The sequence below is a fragment of the Egretta garzetta genome, unplaced genomic scaffold, assembly GCF_000687185.1.
Source record: "Egretta garzetta isolate BGI_Z169 unplaced genomic scaffold, ASM68718v1 scaffold313, whole genome shotgun sequence".
Taxonomy (NCBI): Eukaryota; Metazoa; Chordata; class Aves; order Pelecaniformes; family Ardeidae; genus Egretta; species Egretta garzetta.
Window position 1 is genome coordinate 2,556,885 of NW_009259063.1, and position 19,772 is coordinate 2,576,656.

General features: G+C 37.7%; 1 protein-coding gene across 1 annotated transcript in view; it reads right to left on the reverse strand.

Moving 5' to 3' along the window:
• The window catches only part of OSBPL10 (oxysterol binding protein like 10), a 121,232-nt gene that overhangs the window by 55,013 nt on the left and 46,447 nt on the right, over window positions 1-19,772 (reverse strand). Inside the window, exon 5 of the mRNA XM_009635158.2 lies at window positions 15,410-15,601. Coding sequence (XP_009633453.1) covers window positions 15,410-15,601 — 192 coding nt within the window. The remainder of the gene's footprint in view (window positions 1-15,409; window positions 15,602-19,772) is intronic.

The window sequence follows — 19,772 nt, forward strand, 5'->3', positions numbered from 1 at the left end:
CAACTAACACAGGACATCACAACAACCTAAAGCAAACACCAGCTTTAAGCCATCTACAAAACTACCTGATCCACAGCTGTCTCAGGGGCATCTCCCAAAACACAGTGATTTCAAGCTCCCTGAAGCAAAGGAAGAATGGTATCGGCTATATTACCTCAAAGGGCAAGCAGACACTCCCTTTGTCATACAGGCCATGTGGAGCTGGCCAAGAAAATAAGTAGTATCGCAATCCTGTCTTTCTATATAACAACTTAAATACTTCAGATCTTCCTACCCTTCTTTTGGAATATAAAACCTGAGGAAGATTCTTCAGATCTCCCCAGCCACCATTTGATACACACATGAGCAATTTAAATTTTAACGTATAGTATTTTCCTTTTTTGGTATTGATCGTCACCACATATTGAATCATTTTATATTGGTATTAAGGTACGCCTACCCATGTGTATGAAAAAACCCAAAACACTCCAGAGAAAAAGGAAAATATTCTTTTATCACTGAGAACTCACAGAAATTCTGTATCATCAAGCTCCTCTGTGACGTGCTAGAAATCATTCATCACGGAGACATTTGGCTCCATCAGTTAATAACTCTTTTTCTCTACTGTAGTATTCTCTGCACACCACCACTAGCAGCACATTGGCCGCCTACTTATCTCTAGGCAATTCCTCTGAAAGATTCAATGTAGAGATTTTTATTTTTAAATCCTTCCCATTACTGACTGCATGCAAGCTGAAAACAATTATTAAAAACATGAGAAAATGAACACAGTGCTTGTATAAAAACAGAGCATCTGTAAAAATAAACAGTCGTGTGGGAAAAGCTTTAGAAATTTAAATAGTAACAGAAATGCAACACGGATCACTTTCTTACCAACTCTAAGTCAAGCTGCCCTTCTGAGAAGTTTATTGCCTTCAAAGGCTGGGAAATAGCCAGTTTGCTTCTTCACTTTTGGGATTTTTTTTTTTTTGGTTGGTTGGTTGGGGTTTTTTTAAATAAATAAAGTGTTTATGAAAACACAGTATCTCTACCACACACACATATACACTTTCTGGAAATATTAGTTTCTTGCTTTTAGACAATAGTACCAAAAGAAAAACTTTTCTGAAGACATTAGGAAAGGATACGAGGAGGGACCAGCTTTCCAAACCACCCTAGAGTAAGTAGTTAGTGATACGAGTCAGGACCTCGGTTCTCATTGTTAAACAAGCATATACCACAGGGGTTTAGTTTTTTCTTTTCTTTAATATTAAACACTGCTTTTCTTAAAAGCAAAAGCAGGTGAGTGACAGAAGAGAAGAAAGTCCCCACACAAAAAAGAAAAACCTTCTAAGTTATTGTAAACCCAATACATTGGGTTGCCATGTAAATTCTGACCTCGAGCAAGGACCCCTCTTGCAATCTTGACCTGTATTTCGACACTACTGCCACAAACTGCCATATTGTAAAAATTAAAACAGACAACAAATATATGTAAAAGTATAATACACACACACACACACGCCCCCCAAGTGTATATCAAAATGTAAGATACAGATACCCGGAACTCCAATGTCACTAAAGCAATCATACCAGTCATTAATTTGATACACTAGCTACCAATTCAGCTCAAGTTCACAACTCCCACTTAGCATTTCCGTGAAATTTTCTGAGTTCCAACTATTTATTTTGAAAAAGGAAAGAGCATAAACACACATGCAAAAAGACTACTATAGATACTGTTAATCACCGGCTCAAAAGGCATACCTCTCCAACTGAGAAGTCTGACAAATTAAGCTAACTTTTACAACTGCAGTAAAAGTGATTTTTTTCTGCAATTTAATACATTTTTTTGTTTGAGTTAAGCATTTATACCTAACTACTGCAGAGCAAGAGAACTTTCACCTTGGCTTAACTTCTGAAAAGCGTTCTCAAACTACTCAAGGTTACTTGCTGTGTGCATCTTACTACTTGACAAAAGAAATTTTCTGATAAGGATTTATAGACTTCTCCCTTTTCTTCAGTAAAGTCACATCCATAGATCTTAATGGGATTCCATCAACAGCATGCAAGCTAGGAGGGCAAAATTACAGCTTAATATATAACTGAAGTGAAAGAGCTATACACAGAGGTTGCTGCTAGAAGTAATGCAACATTTAACACACATCTGTTATAAAGAGAATTTTGCATTCCAGCTTTAAAGGTGTCTAGTGTAGAAACATGTACAAGACAAGATAACCACAAGCTTAATTTCCATGAGTAACATATCTGTACACATTGCTTACAATAAAACCTGAGATTTTGACCAAAAAGAACCTCCTTAAGCTGTGGACAGAAGGGACTTCTTCTATCCACAAAGCTTCAATCTGGATGAAGACCCACAGTAGTCTCTCTGAACATTACTATGCTAATGAGAAAAAATATTTTAAGAAAGGATCCTAGAACACCAAGTGAGATATTCTGAAAGCATCTTGGAAAGATGGAACCAGATAATGACATCCATATCAATTGTCCTTTCTTGATTACTGCTTCCCTCCCATTACAGAGAATAAGCACATAATTCTCCATTATTGTCACCTCAGGGTAGCAGCCGGCTTAACCTCAATTACATTAAAGAAGCAAATAATGAACATTAAAATTGGAATGACTTGTTATATAATAGTTATTAAGGCTTAGGCACATACATCCTATCAATGAAGCTTCAAAGGACCAAGTTAATTTTCACTTGGCATGTAATTTGCAGACAGAGACACAAAAAGTGATGGAACAAACAGAACTATACCTCTGACAATCAGGATGGCAGCTAATCACGAGGGCACATTTCTTTTTCTTTTCCGTCCTTGACTCTGCTTTCACAATTCTATTTCTTCCCTCGGAGGAGAATGAAAACAAGCTCCCTCCACCCCCATATGCTATTTTGTTCTCTTTTCCCTAACCAGGAATCCACATAATCTCTGTTAAGGGAACAACTGAAAAGCCAGTTGCTACATATCTTCATTGTCTCAGCTAACAAAACATTATTTCTTTAGGGTTTTGTTTTGGCTTTTTTTGCTCAGCCTTCTCATCGTGTGCTCCACGGGGTGGTTCCTCCTGAGGAAAACCTTACAGAACAGAGGGCAAATGTCATTAGGACTGATTCTAAAAGCCAAGTCTAAGACAACCAGGAGAAAACTGGTTGGTATGGAGGAGGCAGACTGGCACAACTGTTTCCTGTTCTTAGATACCCTTTCCAATCTGCTGCTTCCATTGATGCCACTGCTGGCCCACTGGTTGCCATCAGCACCCTCCAGGGGCCATGAGCTCTCCAGGGACCTCAGCGCAGGATTTACATGCCAGGGAGCAGCTGTTATTTACTGACTCCTGTCAGGAACTTTTTAAATTGGCTAGTTAATTTATTCATATACTAGATATAACCCTATGTTCCATTCTTTACACATTCAGTTCCTATTTTATATCTTTAAATTCTGTAACTTGGACACTCGCTGAATATCCTTACAACATAATACAATTCTGTTTTATGAAGACAGTATTCGTTCACCATTTGATGGACTACAGACTCCTTACTCATTGCTCTGCTATCCCATAGCTTATTAGTCACACCTCCAAGCTCCCTTGCTGTTAGCTGCATAGCTACAATAATCAGACTTTGTATTTTGTAGGTCTGCATACTCTTGCTTTAGCCTCTAAGTTGCTGGATTTGGGGGAGGGAGGAAAAAGGGAGGAAGGGTCTTTTTTATTGATGGATCTGAATGCGTTAAACATTGCTTCCAATACCAGAGGAGGAAAAGTAGTCTATCTTCCCAAGAAATTCTCAGTCTGATGCAACTTGGGTATACGGGAGGAAGCTCCTCCTTTCCTTCAATGCTTTAATCTACAAAAGCACCTCTCTGTTCAGAAGAACAAAAGACAGGATATACTTAACAGATCTATCTTCAAATACCAAAGAGCGTATGACACCTCTAATAGTCAACATTCTCTGTGACTTCATAAAGACCCTTTATTTGGATGCAAAACACTCCCAAGGACAACCTGTCCACTGTGAGTTTCTACAGAACTCCTCTTCCGTCAGGCAAATAGAGAGACACCAGAGAAAGTAGAGAGGATCTAGCAGTTCTGACAGGATCCCTGAGAATGCCTCCAGAAATCTCAGCAAAACAGCTCACCTACCTCAGGCCAAAACAAATCAGATGCTTCCCTTTGCTACCTCAGGCAGACTCCTTACCACGCTTCTTTATGACCACAGTTTCAAGCTTCGGGTTAAATGCATGCTTTTGGTATTCAATCTGTCCTTCTCCTCACATAAGAAATGAGTTAGTGAATGACAGAAAGGAAACTGGGGCAGGGGGAGGAAAAATTACAGAAAAGACCTTGTGTCCATGGAGATGGACTAAGATGAAAGGTTCAAATCTTGCCAGAGAATGTTTTAGCAGACAATCTTGGATTTTCCAAACTAGAGAATGCTTTAAATCTTAATCAATACCCTGAGATATTCAGCTTCCCTTGAATGGCTTCACAAAGTCCGGCGGGAAACTGGGGGAGGGGAGGGGGGAAATCACACACAAAAAAGCTTTTCCTGTCATTCTCCCAAAATTTGCTAGTTATTCTGAGAATCCCTTCTGGCTTCTTAAGATCTGAAGAGGAGAACACTTCTCCCTTCCAAACCACGAAGATTTTCAGGTTCTTTTCCCTGTGGAAGAGGAAGATTACAAACAAACCAAAGTACTAAAACACTGGAAGAAATTAAAACTCCTCTGACAGCGTCAGCTATCTGAAGAGTTTTTCAAGGAGCTACTCCACAAGTCTTTAGGTGAGAAGTTAAAACTTTTCAGTAAGAGCTGGCTGCCATACTAAATACTCAAGTGAAAGAGCATGATTCAGACAAACTGTATCAACAAGTACTACTTTTCCCCACAAATCAGAGTGATCGCACTATACGTTTTCTGCAAAATAATCAGTATCAATCTAACATTGGTCATTTTGACACTGAGATGTCTGGGGATCAAGGTATGCTGCAGGAGACATGATAGACTTTCTTTTTTGCCTGTTGCATCAGAGTTCCCTGTGGATACTCCACACACACATAGGTAATGCATGATGTTTGCTACCAGTATATGGTTTGTACCAAAACACAACTAGTAAGTTCCCCCACCATGGGCTCTTTTCTTGAGCATTTGCTAATCTAACTGCTATATTAACTGTATCCTACTACTAGTCACCCACTGAGACTTACTATTTAATATCAAAGATGACTCAAGGGAAGTAGGGCATTGCGATCTTGAGGTAAAACCACAAAGAAGAGAAAAAGTAGACAGTGGCTGCCAAGGTTGTTTCCCCTGCCCCGAGTTGCTTCCACTGGTCCAGAACCAAAAATTAGAGAAGCAAAAGGAAGGAGCTTGCAATTTCAAGTAAATCTTGGACGGCAACTGGCCGCCATCCAGCAAAAGCACTGTTTTATTTTAAATCGCAGAATGCAGCATTGAGAACACAGATTATAAAAAACGTTTTGCAGGGAATTATTCTTACACAATTTTACTATAAAAAATACTTCACAATCTGCAAGGAAAGTCATTAGTTTTAGTGATTAAATGTTGCTCAGAAGCAGATGTTATTCTATGGGCTCTTCTGAGTAGCAGTTGTTCTTACGCATTTCAGAAGGATCACTTTGGTGAAGTTAATAGCTATAGCACAGAGCTGGAAAGCATATTTTGATTATCAGCAATTAAGGCACATTTGTGAATTTTAAGCACTCAGAAGATCACCTAAAATGTTGCTGCCAGTCATTAAGTCAGCATCAGCAATCACAGGACAGTTCTATTAGTTTACCGTGATATAGGATACTATTGATAAAATCTGTTTTTTGTACTCTGAGTGAAATCAGAAGAGAAAAGTCTATGTTGCACTGGAACATAAATTACACATTTCAACATGTGTAGCTTCAAGGATGAGGAGGTTTCTCTCAGAACACATGTTGCTAGAAAAATGTAACTAAATTTTTTTATTTTTTTTTTTTAACATATTCTATTTCACCTGGGAATACAGAAACACACATACAGCCATTCAGAGTAGTCCAATATCCTACACAGTACTTACCCAAATCCAAATTTCTGATGGACACTTCCAGTGCTTCTTCCCTTTCCCAACAATGCTTATACTTCCTTTCACCCCCCTCCAGGTCAGCCACCTAGCTTGTAGTGTCCAAGCGTAAAATAAAATTTTATTTCTGTCATTTAAACCACTCTCAGGTGTGCAATATACACTGGAATGACCTTCAGTTTTAATCAAAGTAGATATTAATTCTCCATCTTGCAGTCTATTCACCTCATGTTTTCTGAAAAGCAAGTGAACTGTGACTATCAAGACTATCTAATCTCGCCATTCCTGAGCCTTGAATAAAGCATACCTCTATGACTTGTGACAAAACATTCCAAATCCACCCCTTTGACTTCTCCCCATGTCCCAGAGCTGAATGCCAACTAGTTGAAGTTGACATCATTAACTTCACAGCACTGAAGTGGTTCAACATACGCTGCCATGATTTTGAGTAGCCAATTTATGACATAATGTAATATGGCTGAATTGCATTTATACAGCAACTTTTCCACAAAATTCATGTGTTTTATGTCTGCCAGCCTAGACCTACCAGTAAAATTGCAATTGGATAACTGGGGATCTCTGTGAGAAAAAACTGCAAGCAGTCATGCCAGAACACAGTAGATCTCATCAGAACATCAGGCTAAGCAGTATGTCTAAGCACATAAGACTGTTTCCTGAAGCAGAGACAAATACATGAACCATAATAAAAACTAAAAATAATTAATCAATTGCCGGTATACATCTAGTACCTAAAATACAAAGCTACTTAAAAGTCAGATTCAGGCAGATATAGTTCAGGTTGCTTGCTGGATGAAATGCTGCTACCTATCATGTTATTAGCCATATTTTAAAAGCATATTGTCAGAAATCAGAATTGCAACCAAGAAGCAGGTAAGCATCTGCTTAAAAGCATCTGTGTAACACACACACAGTTTCTAAAGCATTCAAAACCTGCAAGCCAAGCATTAGAGATGAAGATCACAGTAAGAACACAGAGCAAAATCTGCTAGAGATCAGGTCTTTGTTAAATAACAGATGAGAGCTATAATGTTTACTATTCCCATTTGCTTTAAAATCAAAGTGTTTCCTGTATTTCTTAGTGTAGCATGCAGCACTTTGGGTGTTACACAAGGAGTTGAAGATTATAGTAAGTCCCTAGATAAATGTGTATAATAATGTAAACTGAATGGTTCACTTAAAATATATGAGCCATTTCTATGGTTACTTGCTCCTGGAGGGCATTTACGTAAGTACTTTCTGTACTTAATATTTGAAACTTGGCTAGCCACCTAATATTACATTGTTATCTATTACCACTGAGAATATTCAAAAATATCTTCTACTTAATTTAATAAAAATAGCATTTAAGTGTGCGTTAACAAAATACCCATGTATCTTGGAAGCAGTAATTTGCATTATAAACTGAGTTGCAGAAGGTAAGTGCACCTTGTCACATTCAGGGTTTGCTAAGAAGATCACTGCTGCACCAGCCAGCCACCCAGAAATCAGCACTGAAAGCAAGGCCACTAAACAAGCAGCCATGAGATGCGATACCCTAACCGGAGAAAAGATTTACTGAAGTATGTTTTCTTTAAAGCTCAATTTTCAGATGGTCAACTCTAAATTGAAACTACATATGTATATAAACCAGAACAGTTGAATTCTGTTTTGTATACAAAAATAAGTAACAGTTTTGAAGGCATACAAAAGTTGGAGACTGAATTCCCTTCAAATCTGACTTCTCTCAAGCTCCTTTGGGAACCTACCATTTACTTAAAATTTAATGAAATATTTTAATAAATGTAAAGAGTAATCTTAGCTTCCCTGTAATTGCTTAAGAAAACGAATGCTGCCGCAGTCTCTGAATGTAGCTACCATACGCACTGTATTATCCCTACTTTATAAATTGCCATTTATTAAATGACTGAAAGTGACCATCTTTGCACATGTTCAATCACTCCTAAACTACAGGCTGAAAAAAAAATGTAATGAAAAGAAGCCATGTTTGCATCATTTATATTTTTCAGATTTGAAGGAAAAAAAAAATCAGAAATAATAAACCAGGTTCACTCCTGACATAACCCTCGTGGACAAACAGTGTCATTTTAGTAGAACACATGCTCTACAATTCCCATAGCAACCTTAATTCTCCTTGCCTGGGTGTCTGGAATCCAGGATGACTCAACCTTTGCATGAATACAAAATCAAATGCACAGACCAAGGTGTAGTTTAGGAAGGTGTAACTTTTATGCACTCTTAGCAACCTCAAAGATACTGCAAAGGCAAGGTAAAGACTCAGAGAACACAAGAGTATTCAGCTCATGTTTATGTGATTTAATAATTATTGGTTTACAGTATTAGAATAATTTACATTTCTTCATCTCCTGAGACACTCAATGCTATTTTCCGAATAATTTTTATAAGCACATGCACATTTACTATTTAGGAAGGTACGACAGTAACACTCCCAGAGATTTAAGCATCCCACTTATCCCCTAAGGAGACATGTTCTTATTGATCTTTGCCGTACTAACTTAAGGTAGAATAAAAAGACATAGGAGATGAGAATTCTACAGACAAGTCAAATATCCTCCAAAGAAACTGCCAGAGAAGATACTGAATAATTTCATCTGTTCCTATATGCTCTAAATTCGTGCTTTGTATGTAAGGATATGGACAGCAGCCAATCACACTAACATTGCTGAAACAGCCAGAATATTTTTGCATGCTTGCACTGGTATTTTCACACTGTATGAGGAACACACATTTCTAGAACTGGGGCTAATACCAATTCAGAAGAAAGCGCAATGATAACATCTGCAGCTGCCCCTTTTAGCCCTCGTGTTAGGTTTGAAACTGGTTTATACTGTTACAGGTTTAATGCCCCTAAACAAATTACAATGGCTCCTGTTAAAACACAGCTGGAAGCAACCCTTTCAATAACAGCCAGCTCAGCTGTAACTAAGCTGCTAAACGTACCTGTAACAAAAATTTACATTACAGCACTTCTCAATTCAAAAAGTGTTCCTAAGCATGGTTAAATAGCTATACTATAACTTAGAGAAGCACGTTCTACACAAAATAAATATCTAAGCTGAATTAAGACTTACAGCATCATGCACTTTCTGTTGACTTCAGTGGACACAGAACTGACTCAAAGGGTTTGTGCTATCTTCACCACCACTAGCCAAGAAGAAATCGTTGCTTTCTGAGAAACAGCTATGGTTTTGGTTTGGGTTTTTTGCAAGCACTTTTTCATTATCTGTTTTAGAGTGGAAACATTAGCCTCTGTTTTCCACACCCTGCTAATTAAAATGAAAAATTTGTGACAATGAGTTTGCAGACAAATGAAAGTGCAATACATACAATACATATAAAGTATAGATGTAGTGGTATTAAGCTCTAACCTATCAAGCAACATATTTTCTGACCAGCATCCATCTGTAACTACAGACTATTTTGTCTATGATATGATGCACTTGACTGAAGATGAACAAAAGGATGACCTGGTACTTTTAATTTATTATGGATAATGGGGGATGGGAGGAAGATATTTTAAATACAAGCCCAGGAAAAACTGGAGATCTACACCTAACAAAGGTTCCTCCTCTGTGTTTTCCCCTTCTCTTTCCAAAATTGCCACTCACTGTACCACCACATTATTTGAAAAAATGGACAGAAAACAGGATACCTAGATTTCAAAACTGAAATGCTATAAACTCTTTCTACAATGTCTATAAACTACCAAGAAGAAACTACCCTGGTGAGTCCAAATTGAAAGATCTCTAGAGGGTATTACAATACTAGTTTTGAAAAGTGCAGGAAGATTCTAGTTTAAAGAGTCAACCACAAACTCCCACAAAGAAAGCATTACAAAGCTACTTTTTATACATACATGTCTAGAAGGAAAAACAGACATGGGTTTAGGTAATTAGCTTTAAATCTACCTAGCAAAAACACAGCAGCACAGACTTTGGCACTGCTATAGCAGCTGCAGTCCATAATTATCAGGCCCCTCTCGGACAGAGCACCTACATTACTAGGCCAGAATTTAGCGTTGTTTACCAGTCCATCCTACATCCACACTTTTTAGGTAGGTATGACTACAGCATTTTCATCTTCTAAAAGCAAATCTTTGATTTATTAGCCATGCAGTGCTGAAGGTCATCTTTGTCACAAAGCTAGCTCTCATCTTCCCGCGCTCTAAAATCAAGATGGAACTGTCAGTGAAAGCAGCAGATCTAAGACATAGCACTTCTCCCTACTTACACAGAAGTTTATCAAATAATCAAAATTATACACCTTTCAAAAACACTTCAATTAGCAGAATTTTTTTAAATGTGCCTTGTGCATACTTCACACTGTTTATGCATGATGTCCTGTTCAAAGATCCAAATCAGTATCTTTTTACATGCACCTTTACTTATCACATAACCTCAATGCTGTGCCCAACATCAAGAGCTACGGCATTCTTTTTGCTAGAACTGACATTAGATTGCTTCTCTTCTTATCCACTGATGTTTTTATGTACATACTTACAGAGAAACAAAAGGAGGATAAAAAAAATGAAATAAAAAACAAAACTTGACTTTTTCCAAGTTGAAAAGTAAAATTTGACATGAAACAAAAATCATCTGTTTTTCCCCTACTATCAGCTTAAATGCTGACTACAAAATTTTTCCCTCAACATATAGCTTAGTTTATGTCTTCATGAGTTCACATACATGAAAGTCCTGCAAGTCTGAATGTCTCCCTGAGTGGTTTAAACACTGCATGTGCTTTGCTCACCTACAGTGCTGCCTGTGCAGTGCTATGATTCTGTAACAAACAAACAGTTCTCCATGGACAACAGCATCCTTTTCCTCTATTAATCACAGTTCCTAATTTTGCTATCCAAATATTACAGTGACATGAAGATGTTCACTTCTTGCTTGAAAATTCCTTAAGTGTTTTTAAAGTATCTCTTTCTCCTAGCACCCACATAGAACTGGACAACTGTGGCCCCACAAAACTGCAGGTAAAATCTCACTCCATGAAGCCCTAGGTACAAGTCTTAGATTTTCTTACACTGTGAGGGAGAAAGCAAAGAACTACCAGCTAGTTGCATAATTCCTGCAGGAATCAAAAGGTAGCTATGTTTATATATGGCAAAGGACATGCAAGAAGCAGCAGGACTGTCACCTTACCAAAAAGCAGTCCTTTCCAAATTCTGGAACTGCCCACTTGCACATAAAATGGATGTCACACTGGTGGAGGCCCCATGAAATCTCACTGTACCAGCTGTTCAGAAACACATGCTGATGACTAGTCCACTGTAGGGTATCACAAGTTGTAATAAACACCACATTCCAAAAGGATCAGAAATTCCTCTATCGACTTTTTAAAATTATGGAAAAAATATTTCTTTAGACTTCTTTTGGTTAACCCCATTTAATTTCTCTAAACTTCTCTAAATAAGTTACTACAAAATGTTCACATATTGCAGTTCTTGTTTCTTTAACAACAATGGCAACATTGGCAGAGGTTGTACAATAGTCAGACATTCTCAGCCAAAATAAACACCATTCCAAGATGAAGTGTGCTGCTATTACTTAGTTCAGTGGCAGCTAAGATTTAAGACAAAGTGTGATGTGGCCACTTGGCTTTATGTTCCAGTTAATTTTAACCGCCTGTAGTAAAGAATTCTGCAAGTGTAACTCTTACCACAAATTGCTAAGAGGATAATAATATGCATAGTTGAAAAAACAGAATTCAATTTCAGAGACCACACACACTTAGGTTACCATAAAATCACTTACTAAAAAAATCAGTTGAAAGCACCCCTTTAACGATAAGTTATGGCCCGAATAAATAGGCAGGATCTTGAATAATTCTTCATAAAATGCAACACATAGTAGATCAGCTCTCTCAAATTAATGTATGGTGAATTTTAGTTTTGATATAATGTTCCATAAACCTATATGGACTGGACTATTAACACCAAGTTAATATAAGCAAAAATCTGATTTAGGAGAACAATATTGTTTTAAACAAAGTACTACATTATGATGAAAAGTAATGCTCTTGAGCTTCTTTTCAATTCAATGCAATACAAAAGTAGCTTGAGTATTAAAAGTAAAGTTTTTATAGCAGTCAAAAGCTCTATATTCATGCTCAATTTTAACTTACCAAACTTTTGAAAAAAGGTAAAGTTCTAATTTCACAACAGAAACGTATTACATGTGTCATTTTGGAGACCCACACAGTTGCTTTTACTACCTTTACAGAATTTTTCACATCAGTTTAGTTCTAAATAGACCTCTTTGCTACAGTTTGTTTTACACTGAAATTCTCTATGCTGTCAAAAAAAAAAAATTTAAATTAACCAGAATAAACAATAGAAGGAAACAATGCATTGTTTATTCTTACTATGAAAGGAAAAAAGGGGAAAAAGAACAATCAAGTATTACAAAATATCACTGCATTATGTCAAATGTAAGAGTACATTTTGTCCTGTTTGCAACATGGAGATGTACTTCAGCGTTTGCAAATAACATGGTCAAATCAAGAAAAACTGGTCCAGAACTGAGTAGCAATTTGAAGTTCAGCACTTCCCAGGGATATTGTCCAAGCTACAGAAGACCGTATGTCCCAAGTGAAGGATGCCCCTTTTACAGCATTCCTGTTTTTCACAGACTTCATATATAACATTGTAGTATTACCCTAACGGTTTTAGAATTTAAAAATTATATGCTTCTCCTAATTTTCCAGAGGCATATCAGTTCTTCCCATTGATTCAACTACTGTATTTTACAAGATGTAAAATTAGTTAATGTAGTCCTATTTATAGTACAATAAAAAAGCTTATTTTCATGTCAAAGCTTCAATGACTTCATTCTATAATGGGAACACTAACACAGATCTATAATCCTTTTGCAGTCTCTTCCCTTCATCCAAATCATACCAAACAACTACCAAATAAAAAGCAAAAATTTGGGTATTGATGAGGGGACTAATTCTCTCTCATTGTAGTTTAGTGCCTAGTTCTCCTTGCTTCAGATGAAAAAAAAAAAGGACTAGAACAGACTTAAGTGCACTTTTTTTTTAAGGTCTCTGGACCCAGCCCTTTACTCACAAATTCAACAAGGGAGTATAGATATAACAGTTACCATTGACTCATATAGGGAACAAGAATATTCCCTGAAAAAACAGGCAGCATATACCCAAGTCTACTGCATTCACTGTGGAAAAGGGGGAAGAAGGAAATGCACAGAGCAGGACATTGAAATGCAATCCGTCTGCTTCCTTAATCTGGAAAAACACTTATCCTTTCACAAGATGGAAGCACGATCAGTCAAGCAGCCACTTTTTATATGAGACAGGGAAAGATGGCAGAAGGACTGATTTTTCCACTGATATACTCTTCCTAAGCAGCTGCACACACACACAAAAAAATCCAATACACAGAAAGGTAAAGTTCACATGCCTCCTTATAAAATTTTCTTATGCATTTTTTATCTTAATACCATTTTCCCTCCTTGAAGAACACTCATGTCTTTTATCCTTCAGTCACTATCATATGTTCAATGTCTAACATTTTTATATTGCAGTGCTCTAAGTTGTTCTCACAGGATTTGGTGCTGCAGATGAGGTATCACTCACATCAAACATAGCAAAACAATTGTCTTCCATGATTACAGATTAAAGTCCTATACTATTTACCTTTTTGGAATGACACCACATTGCAATACACTGCAAAGAAATGAGTCAGCAACCCCCAGGCCTTTTCTGCAGGGATGATACCTAGCCACTTATTCTCTGTTTTACTATTGGCTAGTGTTTATTTCTTCCTTCCCAAGTGTAGTTCTTAGCATCTGTTGACTTTTTCCTTTCCCAACTTATTATGATCAGCACATACTTCAGGACATGGTTTAGTAAACATGGCAGTGTTGGGTTGACGGTTGGACTTTATGATCTTGGAGGTCTTTTCCAACCTTAATGACTCTATGATTCTATATACTAACTCCCTATTTTAAATTCCTTTCAGCCCTACCCAGCTTCATTTGACAAAGCTGCAATAACTCTCACTGTTTATTTTATTAATAGGTTTAAGGTGCACTCTGAATTCAACCTATGAGAGCAAATATATTTAGTAAGGTAGAAACAACTTGAGGGAGATGATTGGTAGGCAAAGACAAGATATTCTCATGCAAAACAAACAGAAGTGTGTTTTCTGTAATGTAAAGAAAACGTGGGTGACATTCAGACAGTGCTCTTCACAGCAAGGAATTGCTATTGTTAGTACAACAGAGAATACAAGGGAAGTTTTCACTTTTAATGTTAGTAGAATAAAAACAAGCATTCTTCATGAGGATGTGTAATTTCAGTCTTCATTGTGAGCATACACTAAGAATTTATTCAAATTCTTAATACGAAAGATCTCCATTCATAAAACATTTCGGGAACATAAACATAAACACAGACTCTTGAGATCGCAACTTGAAGGATTGGAGTAGATATTTTAAAGCCATGTGATAAAACAATGCTTTAAAGCTTCTAGGCTGCTACCAGTTTCTTTGGTAAAAAGGGTAGGAAGGGGACCTACAAAGGCACTGTTAAGAGAATAGCAAGAAATTCAGACAAAGCAAAAATAATAATGGATAATAAAGAAAGATGAAAGTGAGTTCTGTGAAAGTCTGCCACATTATTTAAGCTTAAAATTCTTACTATTTTTGTTGTCTGGAAAACAGACCTAAATCACTATATGAGTTATACTCCTTAAACCCCGGTAAACATGCTTTGGAAGAAACATGCTTTCTTGTTTGCTTTTCATGTGTTTAATATGGACAAATCATTCTTCTACCACAAAGCCAGCAATAGAAACTTGACAACAAAGTTAAGACTATAGCTATATAGAAACAAACTGAGGGATGTGGGGAGCTGTGCCTTATTTCACTTTCATTCATCAGACTTATACAAGTTGTTTTTTTCTAGTTACATTTAAATGCTTCAGGGCCCTCTTTCCAATTTGAAAGTCTTTGCCGCATGCAGCTTAAAAGAGATGTTGCTCCAGCACTGCAGCACCACTGCAAAGTCTGGGAGCTGTGGCCAACCTACTTCCTCTTTTAAGCATCTGCACAGACTAATTTTAACATCGCCACTAAAATCCTGTATACACCAGTCTTTAAGCTGAACCAGAATTAAAGACCACCTTTTGCTCAGCGAGGGGATCAAAACAAAGCAGTCAAACATAAAGCAGGAAGCAAAGACAACTGTTAATTTGTCACACTTGATTGCTTATTCTAAAGTAAAATAAGCATTTAGAAGATATAGCAAAACAGCAGATTTTCTCTCTTACCTCTCTGACTTCATGGAGTTGACCAGAACGCTGGCTCTTCGCTCTTCGAGCAGCTGCAGGTGATTTATGATGTGTGATCGTTACAACAGTTGGCCCACTTTGATTCATATGTTTCTGGCCACTAGGAGATGCAGAATTAACTGTCCCAGGTGGCAGCAGAGATGAGCTTCTACTTCGGGAGGATGAAATGCTCTAGAACAAGTAATGGGATGTTGATATTAGTACCTTTACACAAGTGAATAATTTACAATCCAGGCTGTAGATTTGTGCTGTTCTACTTTCCTTGCAAACCTAAATCTGGAGATGTAATTGTGCTCAGGACTGATTTATTCCTTCTGAACCATCTGCATTGCCCAGCAGGGATCTTCTTGGAAACACTGTGGCCATCACCTTTGTTTCTTGTCTGAAATTGGCCTTTACAAAAGTCTTCAAAGCCTCTTACATATTAACATGCTGCTAAGTTCTTACTACCATACTTTTTAGGAAAGATTAGGAAGGATTTTGCAGACGGAGTAAAAACAGTGCCAACACAAAAAATTCTTATGAAACCATTGACGTATAATTCACCAAACTGGTGTGAATAGCAAGAAAGAAAAAAAAAATCTTAATGCTTTCACCTGATGAACAGTGCAGTGCTGTTTTCAACATTAGGGGAGCTGCAACTATGGCCAATCCACACACCAATTAAACATTAATTTTTAAAACAAAACATGGCTTAAACAGTCAACATATTTTGGAGTAAGTTTGGGATAAACCCTAAATACAAAAAAAGCCAGAAATCGATCTCCAATAGTATCTGCAGTGTGAATACTCTTAACATACAATCTGTAAAATCAGTCTGAACATTCAAGAACTTTCTCTTATCTAATTGTTTGTCAGTGTTGCCATCTTGGTTTGTTTTCTGCAGCCCTCAAACCAGAGTTTTCCTGGAGGTCTTTAGGACAGCAATTCTCAATCAAGTTCAGGTGTGCACCAGAGCACCGTGGGACATCATATACAGAAGTGCAACATAAAAAAGCTCTTCCCTTTACCTGAACTGTTGATTGCACCTGTAAGGTTAGAACTGAAACAGAGTACCTCTTACCTCATGAAACACAAACCACTTCAAAGAGTGACATTTAGTAGCACTTTAAGAAAGTGAAGTAAATATAGAGCCCTATGGGTGAAATACTACTTCACCTCTCCTACCAAACCCTGCACAAGTAACGATGGCAGCCTTCAACATTGCTAAAACAGTTACCATCAATGCAGGGTACTACTACTCTTGAGTCTGCTGGCAAGTGCACAAAGATATTACTTGGGTACAATCTCTCTTCATATCCCTTACAGCTCAAACTTTGCAGTTCTGTGGTGATTTCACTAAAAGACTTTAAATTCAAGGTGGACAGGTTCCAACTAGCGCTGGAATTAAAGTCAGGCATCATGTTACCACTACACTGACTGTAAATGACAAGGCAGATTATCTGGCGCTGCCAAGAAGGAAGAACGAAGTAAGTTACATGATCCCTCTATCACCTCCACACAAAACTAGACTTCAGACTTTTTGAGGCATTGGAAGGTTTAAAAAAATGGGTTATCACATTCCCAGTGTGCGAAGAGCTGCTATACTCATAGAAGTATGCATTATTCCATTGGTCTGGACTTACATTTACAAACACTTCCAAGAGCGATGGCCTGACTCTGGTTTTGCAACAGATATATTCTTTACTGCCATGACTAACAAGATTGTAATAATAAGCATTTTTAGAATAAGACACTCAAAAACTATCCATCCTGGCTGATAATTCACAATTGCATTAAAACTGGATATGACTCTAAGGCAAAAAAAAGCACAGGGCATGGAATTTGTCAGAAGGGCACAGAAGGTTGCCAGGTTTTTAATTCATCTTCCACTTGAAAGAGCATTGCTTAGACATAACTACAATTAAAATAAGAGCCAGAGGAAAAGGTATTTGGGAAAACGAAGGAGATGAGGGAAACTGAGTGTGATTGAATTTCCTTTTTTAAAGAGAAGTTTCACAAAAAAAAGGCTATCCTAGTATATAATAGCAGAATACACTTACTGATGTTTCTTTTTTAAACTGACTAGCATCAGAATACTTCTAAATTAAATTTAGGTTGCAGAGGAAGAACAAGATAAGTTCCGTTTGTTTCAGCATCTTACCTTCCAGTTTAATTAAAGTTATTTTGTTTTTAGAATGAAAACTTCTGAGAATCACTGACATCATAGTATCATGTGATCACGATATTAAAGATACACGACTGCTACCTTTATGTAGCTAAACTGATCCTAAAACTCAGATAAACAGCAACAACGTAAAACAGTGAGTTTAGCCATTAGTTTTGCTTGAAAGACAACATTCTGTGAGAAGTGAAATTTTATGATGTTTTGATTTTTTGGGGGGGGAGGGGAGGGGCGAGGGAAGTTATAGATCCACAAATAACAAAAGTAACATAAAACAAATAGGGAAAAAATCCATGCACTGTTTCTGTTTAAATACAGAATCAGGAAGGAATTCTAGGAGAGAGTTAGCTTTCTGAAAAAAACAGCTGTCAAAATAATCTCATTTTACATCCACACATTGAGAGAGATGTTCTTAAATTGAAATGCACTTATATTCTAAGTTAATATCTATATCATTGATATTATTTGGCAATGCAATGCCATCTTCCTCAAGACAGTGTTTCAAACTGCAGTGAACTATTTGTACTTGACCCATGGATCACAACAGACACCTTGATTGCAGCTCACACCTCACATTTTCTCTCATCATGTCACCTAACATGATACACCTTTCGCCAAACCCCACTTATGCTTGGGAGTCATAAATTTGATAGTGAACTATTAGTATAAAAGCTACTAGCTAGCTACATTTTTTTTAATTGGCTTTGCATCACAAATAAGTAATGAACACATTTCCCAGAAACAGATACACCCATCATTTTAAGAGCGTCTTAATCCAGATTAGATTTTTTTCCTGCAAGATTTGCTCTAATTCATATCACAACTCACTGGGCTACATTAATTACACTCCTAAACTGTGACTTGAGGCAGAATAAACAGTCCATAGGACCACCGTGCATTTAAAATGGCTTTTCATTAAGTTTTGCAAAGACATGTGGCAGCTCACAGCAACTGTTGGTGGACAGTCACTTAGGGCATGGAGTTTGGAAATCAGTGAAGCAGAAGAGAAAAAAATCAGGAAGAACAGCTCATCTGTAGTTTCAGTAGCAGGTGGTGCTCAAGAAGGCTGTCCTGCTACAGGGACACTAGGTAACCCCAAATCTCTACATACAGAAGTTCACAGCCTGTCAAGGGCTGACCATATCACACTGCCTGGAGTGCCTGACATTCAGTTGCATGCCTTGCCCCAGAATAGTGCTATGTGGTCTCTAGGGAGAGATCACCTCGGCTGTGGAGCCTCTCCTAGAGTTCCTCCTCTTCCCCTCTCAGCACAAGATAGTTCTCAATCCTATGCAGCTCACCAAATCAGGAAGACTGGCAATCTTGAATTAGCACATACGGCCACAGCCTGTGCCAAATATCAGAGCCAATACATTGGTTTGAATGACCCCTACACGTCTGTAAGCAAGCTTCCCTCACCTCTTTGTTTTCTGTCCCTTTATGCGCTTCATCCATCTAGTGACCCGGTGTTCCCAGACAATGTGCCAGAAAACTCCACCAGCCCACGATACAAATCCTCTAGCATCTAATTTGGGATTATTCTTTAGAGGACATCTGTAACACACAAACCCTAAATGAGCTCAGCACCAGGACCTCTGGCTACCCATGAAGCTACCCCTAGGCAAGGGCCCATGATAAATGTAAAAAATTCCAATTTACAACTTGCAAAAGCAGTTGTACACAAAGCACGGGTGAATGTCTGCAGGAGACAGTTTCTACAACCACTTAAACCCATTTGAAGTGGGGCTCAACTCCTCAACACCACAGAGAACAGGAGCAGAGCACTGTGCCTGCTCCATCCAAGGAGACGGAGGCGGCAGCTAATTTCTTCTGACAGCTTCTTCCTGACACTGCCAGAAGAGGCCTCTCCAGGAACTACACACTCAGCCCCTTATGCACTTCTGAATTTTACAACACATTGTCAACACCTATGTCCCAGCCAAATACTTGAGTCCTCTTCTGCAGAACTTCAGATTAAATACTGGGAATGACAAGCATCTCTTTTGCATTGATACACAGCTGTGAAAAAAAAAAAATCAAAATTTTCCAATTTTGTTAAAATGTTAAAACCTATGTGATGTTTTCCACAGCTAAAAGCACTCTAATCGCACATCATACAACAGTCATTAAAGTCACTCTCCCAGGAAATCAAAGCAATGACAGAAACTGATGGATCTT